The following is a 13,455-nucleotide window of genomic DNA, read 5'->3' on the forward strand; positions in this document are numbered from 1 at the left end:
AAGTTGGGGACTATGTGTATTTATATAGGTAGATTTGCAAAGAGTTTCTACTTGAATGTACATATAGATATGGTTTATAGTATGTATTTTTGTATTTTTTAGCACTAGTAGTATCTTACCAAATTTGTAAATAATAATTTATTAGCTGTTTAAAATTATTTTTACAATATATTTATATAAATAATTTATTTTATATTTTATACGTTATAAAAAAATAATTACAATAGAAATATATAGTAATTTTTAAACCGTCTTTTAATTTATTGCTGTAATTTAAATATATGCGATAATAATTTATATTTGTTATTTTAAAATTATTATATGATAATAAATATAAGATATTTTATAGAAAAGGATGAATTATAAAATATTTTTCAATAATACATTATTAATAAGGAAATCCTTATATTTTTAAAACACATTAAAATAACCTTGAATTTTGGTTTTATTAGACACTTTCTCTTTTAATCTATTTAGCTAGTAATATTTAGAAAGAGACTAAAGTGTCCTTACTGAAAAATAGTGTGTTTAATATATTTTTCAGCAATAAAATAGACGAAAGCGTTAATAATAGAAAATTTTAAAAAAATTAATAATTATTTATTTAAAATATGACTTATGAAATATTTTTTAAAAAATGATAGTATCTAAGGAAATTAAAATTATAAACTTTTTATAAATTTTATAAAATATATCAATTTATTAATAATGGTAATATTTTTAAAAAAAATAATAATATACCTTAGAAAATTATCATAAACTGAAAAGTACTTCTAATGCTAATAAATATCACATAATTCATATTATAATCTAACATACTATGTCAAATGTTTTGGTATAAAAATATAAATTTTATAAATTAACATATTAAAATTTGAAATTTTAATTATTTCATAAAATATTTACGTTTTATTTATTTAAAATATAACATTAAAATGTGTAAATTTTATAAAAATAATTATATTTATAATTAATTATTTATATAAATGAAATCAAATAATATCAATCTATCTAATAGGTAAAAAAACCTTTAAAAAATCTCCAAACTCAATGCAAAAATAATTTATAAATTTGAAAATTCGTTCAATATTCAAATAATGCAATAAATCAACATGATTACAAGAAATCCTCATCTAACATTAGAACGGAATCTGCTCCATTTTATTTTTCTAATGTCTTTTTCACCGAAATCAGTGTAAAAATTTCAATTACTTTGACCCCTCACATCTGTCCGGACCGAAAACGATGAAGTTGGCATCGCAGTCGACCTTGACAGCTTCTTTCTAAACATCATCCTCAATTAAGCTCTGTAATATCATTATTTTCTATGAACATAAATCATAAAATCAAAAGCTAGGCAGCTAGGCCTCTCCCTTTTCTCTCTTTTTTATTTTATTTTATTTTTTAAAATTTTCCCTCACTGAAAGATCGAATGGCTAGAACTTTTTTGTTTCTGCTTAGCTCACGAGTTCAAATGAGGTGGTGGTGGTGGGCCTCTCTTCTCTTTGTTTGTTCTTATTTTTTTTCTTATTTCGTGTCTCGTTGTTTGATTATATTCAAGTAATGGGTTGCTGTTGACGATGATGATGATTAACCATAATCAACCCACCTGGTTAAATTTCCAATGCCTGTGCTGTGTTTGGTGATTAATTGTTTATTAAGTATGGCTTAAAATAGTAATTTACTCACTTGAATATACTATTGCAACTATGCTATTACTTAAAACGATACGTTTTGGCTTGATGTATATGGTTTTTGCCAAGGCAAGAATATGTGCATATTAACATGAAAAGGGAGGAAAAAAATAAATTAAAGAAAATAGAAAGGGTAATAATGAAGACGTGGGGTTTAGGTTTACTCTACTCACCTAGCTATAATGTCCATGAGCAGCATGATTTAGCTGGAAATTAAACTAAAAATTTAGAAATTGTGAAGAAGGGAAGTGATTTTAGAATAAGACAAGAACACCCATGATGAAAAATAAAATAAAACAAATAAATAAAGGAAGGAGCCGATGATTGTTTTAAGAAAAAAAAGATATAAACTTTTGGTCAGCGACAGGTAATAATGAGGTACAAATTTTTCCTTATAGCAGCCTCTTATAGTTCATGCACTCAGAGCTTTTTCCCTTTCCTTCAATGCATTTCTAGAAACAGATGGCTTGCCTTTGGGATTTGCTTCTTCGCTAGGCAAAAAGGAAATATGTTAGTGTCGGCTATGGGCCGGTCTTGGTTTGAAATTTCGTCTCAATTCTTATTCAATTTAAATATTGTAACCGCTAATTAAAAAAATATTTTTTTCTTTATAACAGCTAAATGAAATTAAAAAAAAAAAAATCTTGCATGGATAGTTAAATTAACATAACAGCTAAACTATTTTACATATGTCCGTACATTTCGAGCTTGAGTCTATCAATTTTTTAATATAAATTCAATTCCATAAGAGAAAATTTTAATAAATTATCAAATTATTTTTTCTAAAATTTATACAAAATTAATTAAAATATTACAAAAATTTTAAAATAGTTAATTAATTTAACAATAACTTAATATCATCATATGAATTCTGCGTTTACAGCGCTGCCCTCATATTAATTTTTATATAGACAAGACGCGAAACCACGAGAAGCACAGGGGAAGAAGGCAAAAGCGGTGGTGGAAGAAAACCGCGGGCTGTTTCTCCCCACCACCCCGACATTAAGCGGTTTTCAAACCATCTACCTCTTAATAGTTAATACAACTCCACAGCCCACAATATCCAATTTTTATGTTCCCACCTAAAAACCACTCTCCACTGTTGTCTCTGCAACTTTTGTCTCATAGTATTTGTTTCCTAGTAGAATCAAATGTAGGGTTGGGGTCCCATAGCTACGTTTCCACAGTAAGAAAATGTATATGTAGCCTACTAGCCTTCGCTTTCCTTCTTTCTTTCTTTCTTCCAAGGAAAGAGTAGGCTTCACGAGGTGATCAGGATCATCGTCGTTTTGCCATTTTCAATGAAGACGAGCCCTTGCTTGCCTCTGCGTATAAACGTATGCATGTGCGTATTAATCTTCTTCTTCTTCTTCTTGCATGGCAAATGCCGAATGGGTCTCTGGTATTTCTGAGTTTCTTTTTATAAAATTTAAGAAAAAAAGAAGAAGAAAGGACATGTGTGACATACCAGATCACGAGTCCTTTCTTGGAAACAAAAGAACCAAAAGCTAACCCCACAAAAGAAATCACATTCACAATCTCATTAAAAGACGTGTTAAGCTATCCATCTCTGCAATAAAAAGTTCAACCTAAAATATTATTGGCATGGACATGGAGAGAGAAAGAGAGAAGAAGAAGGTGTTGCAGCAAGGCAACAAAATCCAAGAATCCAGCCAGCAATCCATCCACGTGCATCTTCTTGCTATTAGGACTTTGTATAACAGATTCAAGCTTCAGCAAATTAACTTATAGCGTTAGATTCCATATCAGATAAAAGTTTCTTTGTAAAGATTAAATATTTTTTTTAAAAAATAATTTTTAAAATGAATTAAATCTAATTATAATTAAATTTTTATGTATGGTTGTTTTAAAATATGAAAGAATACGTGTTATTAAATATTAATTATATATGCACATATGATAAAATGTTTGGTATAACGTTGAAAATATCATTGTATGTGATTACAATCTCTCATTAGTAAATACTTTTAACAACTTCTAACCTAACATTGCTGGATCCATAAAATAATAATAATAATAATATTTTCCTTTTAGATTTTTCACGGTTTCACATATAAATATATCAACGAAATTCAAATTCAGTAATGTTATAAAATTAACATATTACTAATGGATTAATTTTAACTATTTTAAATCTAATATACATTTTAACTATAACTTTTTTAAAACACTTAAATAATTATTCTAAATTATTTTCTGACAATTTTTAAAATAATACTAAATAAGTATGAAAATAACACTTTTCAAAAGTATTGTATTGTTAAATCATAAATTAGTTGGGAAACGCAATCACCGTAACCAATAGAAAAGAAACCGAATGAGAATTAAATTTATACTAATAAAATCATTGAATGATTGGAAACGAGAAAGTAGAATTTATAATTTTATTTTAAACATATTAATTAGAAATTGATCTCATCTACCTTCTCAAGTAACAAATTCAAACACAAAATTAATTTCCAATTCTGATGAGCATTCATGCCAAGACAAAAACTGATTATTGTATACATATATTTTTTTCATAACAGTAAACTTTTTGTTATCTTCTTCAAACTAGCTGACTATAAAGGTCATCTGCACACGTGAACTGATTCATCTCCTATATATACAATTCTTTTTCATTAATATATATTTACGATAATTTCCATGATTATTCATCTCAAAATCTATACAAAACATAACAAGTTAGCCTGTGTTTGCTAGTCACACTACATCATAATCTGTTGGAGAAATGGAATTTTACATAAAAAAAATAAAACAATATATAAATCAAGTGGAGTCCAATTCAAATTGTTAAGGATATTTTGGAGAATATTATCACATTTAGCTTGGACAAAATACTATTACCACGTAGATTTGGATCAAATTCATTTTCAAATTCCAATAGTGATATTAAAATAGAATGGCCTCATGAAAATTTAAAGTTTAAGAAATTTTTTAATTTGTTTGACTAACAATTAGAGGTTAGACTCACTAAGGTAAAAATATTGAAAGTTTTTGAATTCTGAAATTTAAGAAAAGTATAAGTTTGGACAAAAATAAGAAGAGGAATATGAGATCTTTAAGATTCGAAACGGAACACACATCCAAAATGATAAATAAGTCACAAATAGGCCGATTAAACTTGAGGGAGATCACAAATAGACTAAATCAGTTAAATTTGGAGAAGTGTTGGAAAAATGAAATCTCATATAAGAAGAATAGGATATAAATAAAGAGTATATAAATTAAGTGAAGTCTATTTTAATTTATCTAAGAATATTTTTAAAAAAGTTATCACATCAAGTTTAATTAAGTTTCGTTATAGAATCAACACTCTCATCACCGCATTCAGAGTTAGATTGGATAATTTTCAGATATCAACATAACTCGTTATTTGTTTGTCTTTTTAAAGATTAATTAGAATGCTTAATTACAGAAAACTATAATCTACTTTAATTATTTCAATGCTAAATTAATATATATTTCTTTTTAATTAATATTAGTTAAGATTTAAATTCAAAACTTCATGATACTCACTTGTTATTACATTTATTTCATAATATATCTATAAAACATTAAATTTTTTTTTTTAAAAAAGCAAAATATACACACATATAGATTTACTATATTTATTTTATTTTTACTTTTATCAAATCTTATTAAATCATCCAATAGTAACAATTTTTTTTAAAAAAAACTTGTAAATAAACTATAATTAGTACAACATTTATGCCTTAAAAATACAGTTTCTTGTTAGGTTTATCAACCTAATTTATGCATTATTCTTTCTAGCAACGACAAGAACAGCAGATAAATGGAGAACAATAGTTCTAAATTAATTAATTAATTAATTAATTTCCATAAATACAGGAAATCACATAATTGGCTGATTTCATTTTCATGAAATTGACCTAATTATAATATCTTCAGCTTGCTTCAAAGCATATGTCTTTAGTACAGTACTTATGCAGCTAGGGTTTCAATATTATATATGTCAATGCATGGGTTTGATTAATAATTAATAATCCTTATTATTATTCTTATTTCCAGTTGACCAGAGCTTTGGACAGAAAGATGCTACGTGTTTAATTAGCTTAACACAAGATTGATTAATTATGGCGTACGTGTTCAAGTTGTTTATTAATTATTACCAAATTATATTACGTATTCTAGCTGCTAATCAATTAGCTGTCTGAAGGGATTTCCTTTTTATGATTATTAACCCTAATTAGCTGGAGATAATCATAGTATCAGTAATAATAATTACAAATGACAAGAATTCATAAACATTGACTTTGTATGATTTAATTAATATATATTATATATTAAAAAATATTGTATCTATATTTATAAATTTCTGATTGCAAATTGATTGGAAATTTTGAATACTATCTAATCAAGATAAAAAGCCAACAAGCAAAATCTTTGAAAATATATATTATTGTATGGACTGAAAAGGTATTTCTTTGTAATTAGGTTTTCTTTCTTTGAGCTTTCAATTACTTTCCTTTGTTTCCCCAACTGCTAATTAATTTAATATGTTTTCATATTTTCAGTTGACTGAGATAACAATATTTACAAAGCAAAATCTTATATGGTGTGTACGTGTTAAGGATATACATTTTCTTTTTGTGCGTTTTTAAAAATAAAAACATTATCGTACGAAACAAAATCACGGTAGCACTCCCGCTTATTCAAATCTTGTAACAGAAGACCCGGATAGTATAATAATCAGTATTCAGAATGATAAAAGACTCGTTTTTTTTATGAATTGAGTCTTTCATGATATATAAGTTACCGTTAAATGATTTTATACAATACATCTCATTACGTCTATAAACACGAAATTTTTTATCTATTAATCGATATTAATCAGATTTCTAAAAAATAATCAATTAACCTTATTTTCTTATAGTATAAAAGTAGAGCACACACATATTTATGTATTTTTACATACTTTTTCTAAATTCAAATAATCTACTTACATTTGATGTCTCTGATAAATTACTAACTTGAATGTCGGAGTGACTGTTCATAGATACTAACCAACTCACTTTCTTTATTTTATAGAGTGACAATCATTTTCAGAATTTTTTCGGCCATATCAATTATTAATTTTTTTTTAATCCGAGAAAAGAATTAGAATATGCAAACTTGAATTTAAATATACGGGGCAAATGAAATGTTTTTAATAATTAGATGAAACCAGATTATATTAGTATATATTAGTAGTGTTCACATTTTTTTTATGGATGCTTATCATATTTACTTCATATATATGATCTTATAACAATGAATTCAATTAATAGAATATACACGAATACAATGTACATACGTATAATAAACAAATATTATAGAAAATTTCTGTACAGATACATACATATATAGGAAGAATATAAACCCAAAATTGCATGTGCATAATTACAAAACTAGATTAAGCTATGCGCTTGATTGCATTTGCATTAATTTGAAACAATTATTATTGGAATATGTTTGTTTTAGGGAATTAACTAGACAAGGTAGTTGATAAAATGGAATAAACCCACACTTTGGTGATTGCTATCAGATCACCTCTCATTTTCTCATAAGTGACATCTCAAACGTCTATTCTCACTAAGGTAACCGCTTAAGTACTCCACAATCACAGATTATTCCAAAACCCTGCACAAAAGAAAAGCTCAAACTTTCAGCTTATTAATCGAATGAAATCAGGGAATGATCATCTGTTAATCAAGGGTGATTAATTTCGATGATACAAAAATTCTTTCAGCTTGGTTATATAATTGAGCTGAAGAAACGTCTAAAATTGTTGGGAAATTAATGATTGAGTAGTGCCATTATTTGGAGTGTCGTGATCGTAAAAGAGGGTTTCCGTTTTCCAGGGGGATTTGCATTGCAGTGCAGAATCTCGTAAGTAGAACACTGTTCAGTGCCTTGCTTTGCAGGGAAACTCAACTAAAGACATGTCACCTAACCATATCATGTGGTCTGGTTTCTCCATGTGAAAGGTATCATTTAACGTTGGCAGAAACATATATGTTTCAGGTTTCAGGTTGTGCTCCTTGGTTGTTTTTCCCGTGACCAAGTAAATTTCAAACGTATGCCCAAAGATCTTTTGTGCTGGTTATCGTGTAGTGGGTCCATGACTTTATTATTATTGGGCTGGGCCAAATCCCTCAAGCTTTAATCTTTGGGTTTGTGGCTCGCTCCGAAGCTGACAATTCCTAGGCCCAAGTATTGAGAGAGGACCCAAGTTCAATATCCAGCACATCTCTAGCCATTCCGCTTGGAAGAAAAGAAGTCTCCAAATTTCTGGAGGAGTCGTGTCATGTTTGAACACTGGGTTGAAGATGGAAGGACATAATAGAATATGCCTTCTACTGTGCTTATTATTATTATTTTTTAAATTAAAATTAAAAATTAAAGAGTAAAACTTAAAATACTTACTTTTAAACACTGATATTTAGGAATTGAGAAAATAAATTATAAATTTATTTTTATTTTTTAATAAATTATTATGAAAATAGTATTTTTTCTAAAATTAAATATTAAAAAAATAAAATTTAAAATTTTTTAAATTTATTTAAATATATTTATTATCGAATTAAACTCTGTAAAAATAATTATTAAAATATTTTATTATCAAAATATGTAGCAAAATTATATTGAATTAATTAAAAACCAAAATAAAACATAATAGGCGCCATTACTTCAAATTTTCGAATAGAATCTTCTTCAAGTTGAGCATACTAAAAAGTCCTGCTATCTTCCCTTCCTTGTTATTCTAGCAGAAAGAAGAAGGACCACTTATACGCTATCTACACAATAAAAATAGAAAAAGAATGATTTGTTATTAGTAAAAGAACTTCACGTGAGAAATTTGTCTGCAAATTTATAGTTAAATATAAAAATAAAAAAAGCAAATGAAGCAAAATCAAAATCGCCAATTGCCTGCCTGGCTGCTAGACTGCCTATTGTCTGGTCCAAAACTGCAACCTTTTTCTTTTATTAGCATGTGATTCAGAGCATTTGCGTCTCTTTGTTGGGCTGAACGCAAAAACGGACAACTTCGCGTTCTTCGATCCACGCCGAATCATAATTTAGCGTTATTAAATTTCAATTCTAAATTTAAGTTTCACCAAATGTCCCTTCTTTATTCCCCAAGCGCAAACGCCCATGCTCCTCTCTTTTTGAATGCTTCCTCCATTCCCATTCCCACGCTAACCAAGCCTCATTTCGCACCGCCTCCGTCCCACCATCTTCTTTACTTTTCTTCGATTCGCAATCGTTCTTCTTTTGTTCTTCGCTTCTCTTCTCTCTCAGGTACATAAGATCCTCCCTTTTTTTTTTATCAATCACTCTTCAATTTCATTTATTTATTAAATATCAGATCAGATTGGGCTCGATTTGGTTTGTGTTCGTCTACTGCAGTGATTGCTATTTCATTTTCGTTTTCCAATTATATGCTTGCAGATATGGAAACCACAGCAGACCAGGGTCTTTACCCGTTGCACCGTACTAAAACTGTTCACCTGGTTCGTGCTGCGGATCTTGAACATTTATTTATTTTATTTATATTTTTTTACGTACTTTGTACATTTTTTTTAGTAATTGATAATTGGTTGCAGGTGAGGCATGCTCAAGGGATTCACAATGTTGAAGGAGAAAAAGACTTCAGCGCATATTTATCTGAAGCACTGTTTGATGCTCACCTTACTCCGCTCGGTTGGCAGCAGGTATTGTATTGGGCAATTAAAGAGATTCAGATTTCGACCTTTTTATCAGTTAAATAAAGATTTGCTTGCCCCTTTCATTTCTCACTTTTGGGCTGAATTTTTAGAGCATGTGGGAACTTTTTATGTTATATTATTTCCATGTATTGGTCTCAAATAAAATGGCTTCGTTTCAGTTTTAGTATTTGGAACCTGTGTCAATAGAATACCTGTGTGTAAATTTCCCTATGTCCCTCTGGATGGGAAGTAATTTGCTTTGTTTTTAGGTTGATAATCTGTGCAAGCATGTTCGAGAAAGCGGGCTTAACAAGAAAATTGAATTGGTCATTACTTCTCCCTTGCTAAGGTATTGGGTTCCTGTAACACAATGTATTTGGCTAATAATTTCATGATTTTCAGTAAATAGAAATAGATTTTTTTAGTTAACCTGAACTATTATTTATTATAGGACATTGGAGCCTTGTCTTTTAATGTCTATTGGAAAAGAAAATTTAGTTGTTTATTTATTGATCATGATCGCCAACTAGGAAGTCGTACTCTTAGTTTTTTTTCCCTCCCTTTCAATTTTACTATTTTGTATTGTCTTCTAGAAATTAGAATATAGAAGCTGAATAAGAATAAATAACCAGCACATGTTTATGCTGTGAGGATGAAGTGTATACAAATATAAGATTGATGCGAGGCAATGCATAAATGAAAATGCCATTATTTCACAAAGGAATGCAAGCATCATACCATATCATAATATAATGGGCTAAAAGGCTGCCAAAATGCCAGGTTCCTCTCAACTCTTAAGCATACTTACTAATTCTCATCATAGTACTGAGCAATACATGTGTTATGTCTTTTCATGAACTCAAAACCTCAAATTAATTATTTAATATTTTATGCATAAACTTACCGAGTATATTGTCAAATTTTTCTTAAATTTTTTGAAGGAAATTTTCCCTACATCATTTAAAATTATCAGTTGCTTTGTGTTGAGGCTGATTTCTCATGTACCGGCTTTTTAGTGGTTTGTTTAATGTGAAATGTCAGCTGGTATAAACAAAGGATTTTGTTTATTTACTGAATGCCTGTTAAATGGGAAACACTTGTGGCGGGGTTTCTATTGCCTGCATGGAAACATTATGTTTTACATGCTAAGGAAAATGTGGAGTTTCACGCATTTTTATATCCGAAATCATACGACCTAGTTAATGTGTTGTAGGACCATGCAAACAGCAGTTGGAGTATTTGGTGGTGAAGGGTACGCTGATGGCATAGAGGCCCCTCCATTAATGGTGGCAAATGCAGGGGAAAGTAACCATCCTGCAATTTCAAGTTTAAATAGTCCTCCATTTGTAGCAGTCGAGCTTTGTCGAGAACATTTGGTATTTTCTTGAATGATCTGTAGTAGTTCCACAGAGTAACTTATTTGTTTTTACTTTTGCAAAGTCTAGGGCTTGGTGTATCCATCAGATTTGTGGAACAAGTTATTGTATTCTATAACCAGCACTTAATTTCCTACATTGTTAGAAGTAGTTTTGTTATTGCATGTAGTTTTATGCAACTTTTTATTTGACTTAGATTGTTATTTCAAACTACAGGGAGTTCATCCCTGTGACAGGAGAAGAAGCATCAGCGAGTATAAGCCTCTTTTTCCAGCAATTGATTTTTCACTGGCAAGTAGTTCAACATAACAGGGTCTTCTTATGTTATCTTGTAGAATCAATAAAAAATTGTGCCACTATCATTGGATTTGCTGTCATATCAATTTGGTTTGAGATAAAACAATGTGTTTTGATATTTTGTGTAGATTGAAAATGATACTGACGTTTTGTGGACGGCTGACGTCAGAGAGAAGAATGAAGAAGTTGCAGCTAGGGGGCAGAAGTTCTTGAACTGGTGATTACTTGTTTGTATTCTCTCTGTATTATACAATCCTTTTGCCAACCTAAGGACTGAAAGCTTATGACTAAAACTAATTAGATTTAGAAATCTGAAATCAGCCAAAGAGGAGCATTTACACACATTATTACTGTAGATTGCCTTCAGAGGTGATTGCATGGGTTCTATTGCTGGTTTACGTTTTTAAATGGACCTTAAAATTTTGGTCTCTCAGCTTCTGCAGTTTGTTATAGTTCATATGCACAAAGAGCATGAAGTTGTCTCATGTAAATTTAGTTATTTGTTTTTGGTGGATTTTAAATAACTGCGGATATTACATCTTTCATCTACGCAATTGCTGTTTGCTTTTCATTTTTTAATTATGTGTAATCACTTCTTGTTTCTTTACCATATTTTGTTCTTTGGGCTAGCTATTAATTGCCAACTAAGAGAATTACAACAGTTGCATTTGATGGGATATTTAAGGGTTTATTTACTTACGGAAACGGGGATCTATTTTCATTTTCCATTTTCTAATAAAACTCAAGTTTGCATTTTCTATGGAAAAGAAGTAAAAACATGGAAAACATGTTATCATGTCAAAATTAAAATTAAAAAAACATTTTTCATTCAAAAAATTTTTTAAAAAATTTACGTCTTTTATATTTTAAAAAATATAAAATATATTTAGGCACTTATATTACTTTTATTATTTTAGTAATGATTAATTTTTCTAAAAAGTTATTCAATTTTGGCTATAAAAAATTATGGTAAAATTTTAGTCAGAAAAATCATCATTTTCCATTTTGAAACATGACTTTTGTTATAAAAGCAAACAGTGGTAAAGAAGTTGTTTTGTAGTTTTCCATTTGGAAAACTAAGAAATGTGAACATGAAATTCAGTTTTTGCAATTTTATTAGAATACTTTATCCCAACTTCCATAAGTGAACAGACTAAATTTTTCCTTAATTATGTATGAACCATATGAAATTTTTGTGTGCTTTTGTTCTTCTGCATTTTTTGCGCATTTACTGAGATGGGTTCTGAAAGTGCATCATATGTGAGTAGCTGTTGCAGATGTTGGCGTAGGGTGCAGATAATGATGAATTTTATTTATTTGTTTGTTTATTCTTCTTATTACTTGGTTCAGGTTGTGGAGTCGGAAAGAGAAGGAGATTGCAGTTGTTACGCACAGTGGATTCTTATATCATACATTAAGTGCTTTTGGGAATGATTGTCATCCATCTGTGAAGAGTGAAATATGCACGCAGTAAGTTATTGGTTATGGCAGTGAACAACTTCAAATGTCTGTTCATCAGTTATCTTACTTTGAATGCTTCAGTTTTTTTGTTTCTTTGATAATCCGATTATTCTCATCTGTACATGCAGCTTTAAGAACTGTGAGCTCCGATCAGTGGTTATTATTGATAGAAGGTGAGCATGTTTTTCTGGAATATCTGGACTACACCCTAATCTTTTATTTTGTGCAAGAAACTTACATATTTCTTTATGTACAGTATGATGGGATCAGATCCTGCAACAACCAACTATTCTGGAAAAATTCCTAGTGGACTTGATCTCCCAAGTGATGTTGCACAGGAGAAGCATCCAGAGATAGGCAGTGTCTAAATAATCATTGACCCTGGAGGGATGAATACGATTCTGATATCACTACTCCGTAGAATGTTAAACTCCAAAGTGATTTATTAAATGTAACGTCAATAACCTAAGAAGTAGGCCATTCAAAATTTTGAGAGCTTAGTAGCTCTTTTAGGAATTTTAAGATTCTTTTTTATGTTGATGCGGACAACATACGATGCCTGAGATTCATAGGCGCAGATACTTTTCTACAATCAAGCCAAGGGTCCATTTGGTTATCAGACCCATTTCAGCCTTTTATGATACAGAGAACGAATATTTGTGTTTTACTTGATACTTCCAAGTATACATCTTTGATGTTTTTGATGGCTATGGTAAGCAGGGTTGCTAGATGTTTAAATGGAGAATTGATTTTTTCTTTTTGATTTGATTTGCTTACCACCTGTATCTACCTTGCATTTTCTTAAGAGGGGGAGTTTAACACTGCAGCGCATGATCTAGCTGCTAGAGCCTTAAAACGACCCATCTTTTACTGTATCATTTGGGAACAAATTCG

General features: G+C 29.6%; 1 protein-coding gene across 2 annotated transcripts; it reads left to right on the forward strand.

Annotated features, from left to right (window-relative positions):
* The first annotated feature begins 8,622 nt into the window (after window positions 1–8,622).
* LOC110605860 (phosphoglycerate mutase-like protein 1) lies at window positions 8,623–13,268 on the forward strand. 2 transcript variants are annotated; one of them, XM_021744526.2, is made up of 10 exons: window positions 8,623–9,020; window positions 9,171–9,232; window positions 9,326–9,433; window positions 9,697–9,776; window positions 10,641–10,803; window positions 11,020–11,094; window positions 11,229–11,317; window positions 12,451–12,570; window positions 12,690–12,734; window positions 12,818–13,268. In XM_021744526.2, exons 1-10 carry the CDS (start codon window positions 8,840–8,842, stop codon window positions 12,927–12,929), a joined length of 1,035 nt encoding a protein of 344 aa, XP_021600218.2. In that variant the 5' UTR covers window positions 8,623–8,839; the 3' UTR covers window positions 12,930–13,268. The 2 variants fall into 2 exon arrangements, with proteins under 2 accessions (XP_021600218.2, XP_043809293.1); XM_043953358.1 differs by lacking the exons at window positions 9,697–9,776; window positions 10,641–10,803.
* The last annotated feature ends 187 nt before the right edge of the window (window positions 13,269–13,455 follow it).

This window comes from Manihot esculenta, chromosome 18, assembly GCF_001659605.2.
Source record: "Manihot esculenta cultivar AM560-2 chromosome 18, M.esculenta_v8, whole genome shotgun sequence".
Classification (NCBI taxonomy): domain Eukaryota; kingdom Viridiplantae; phylum Streptophyta; class Magnoliopsida; order Malpighiales; family Euphorbiaceae; genus Manihot; species Manihot esculenta.

Bases quoted from the DNA above. Each gene is read 5' to 3' on its own strand.
- LOC110605860 (XM_021744526.2), top strand. From the start codon at position 8,840: ATGTCCCTTCTTTATTCCCCAAGCGCAAACGCCCATGCTCCTCTCTTT. The intron at 9,233-9,325 runs GTTCGTGCTGCG...AATTGGTTGCAG, and splicing joins GTACTAAAACTGTTCACCTG to GTGAGGCATGCTCAAGGGAT. The intron at 12,571-12,689 runs GTAAGTTATTGG...CTGTACATGCAG, and splicing joins AAGAGTGAAATATGCACGCA to CTTTAAGAACTGTGAGCTCC.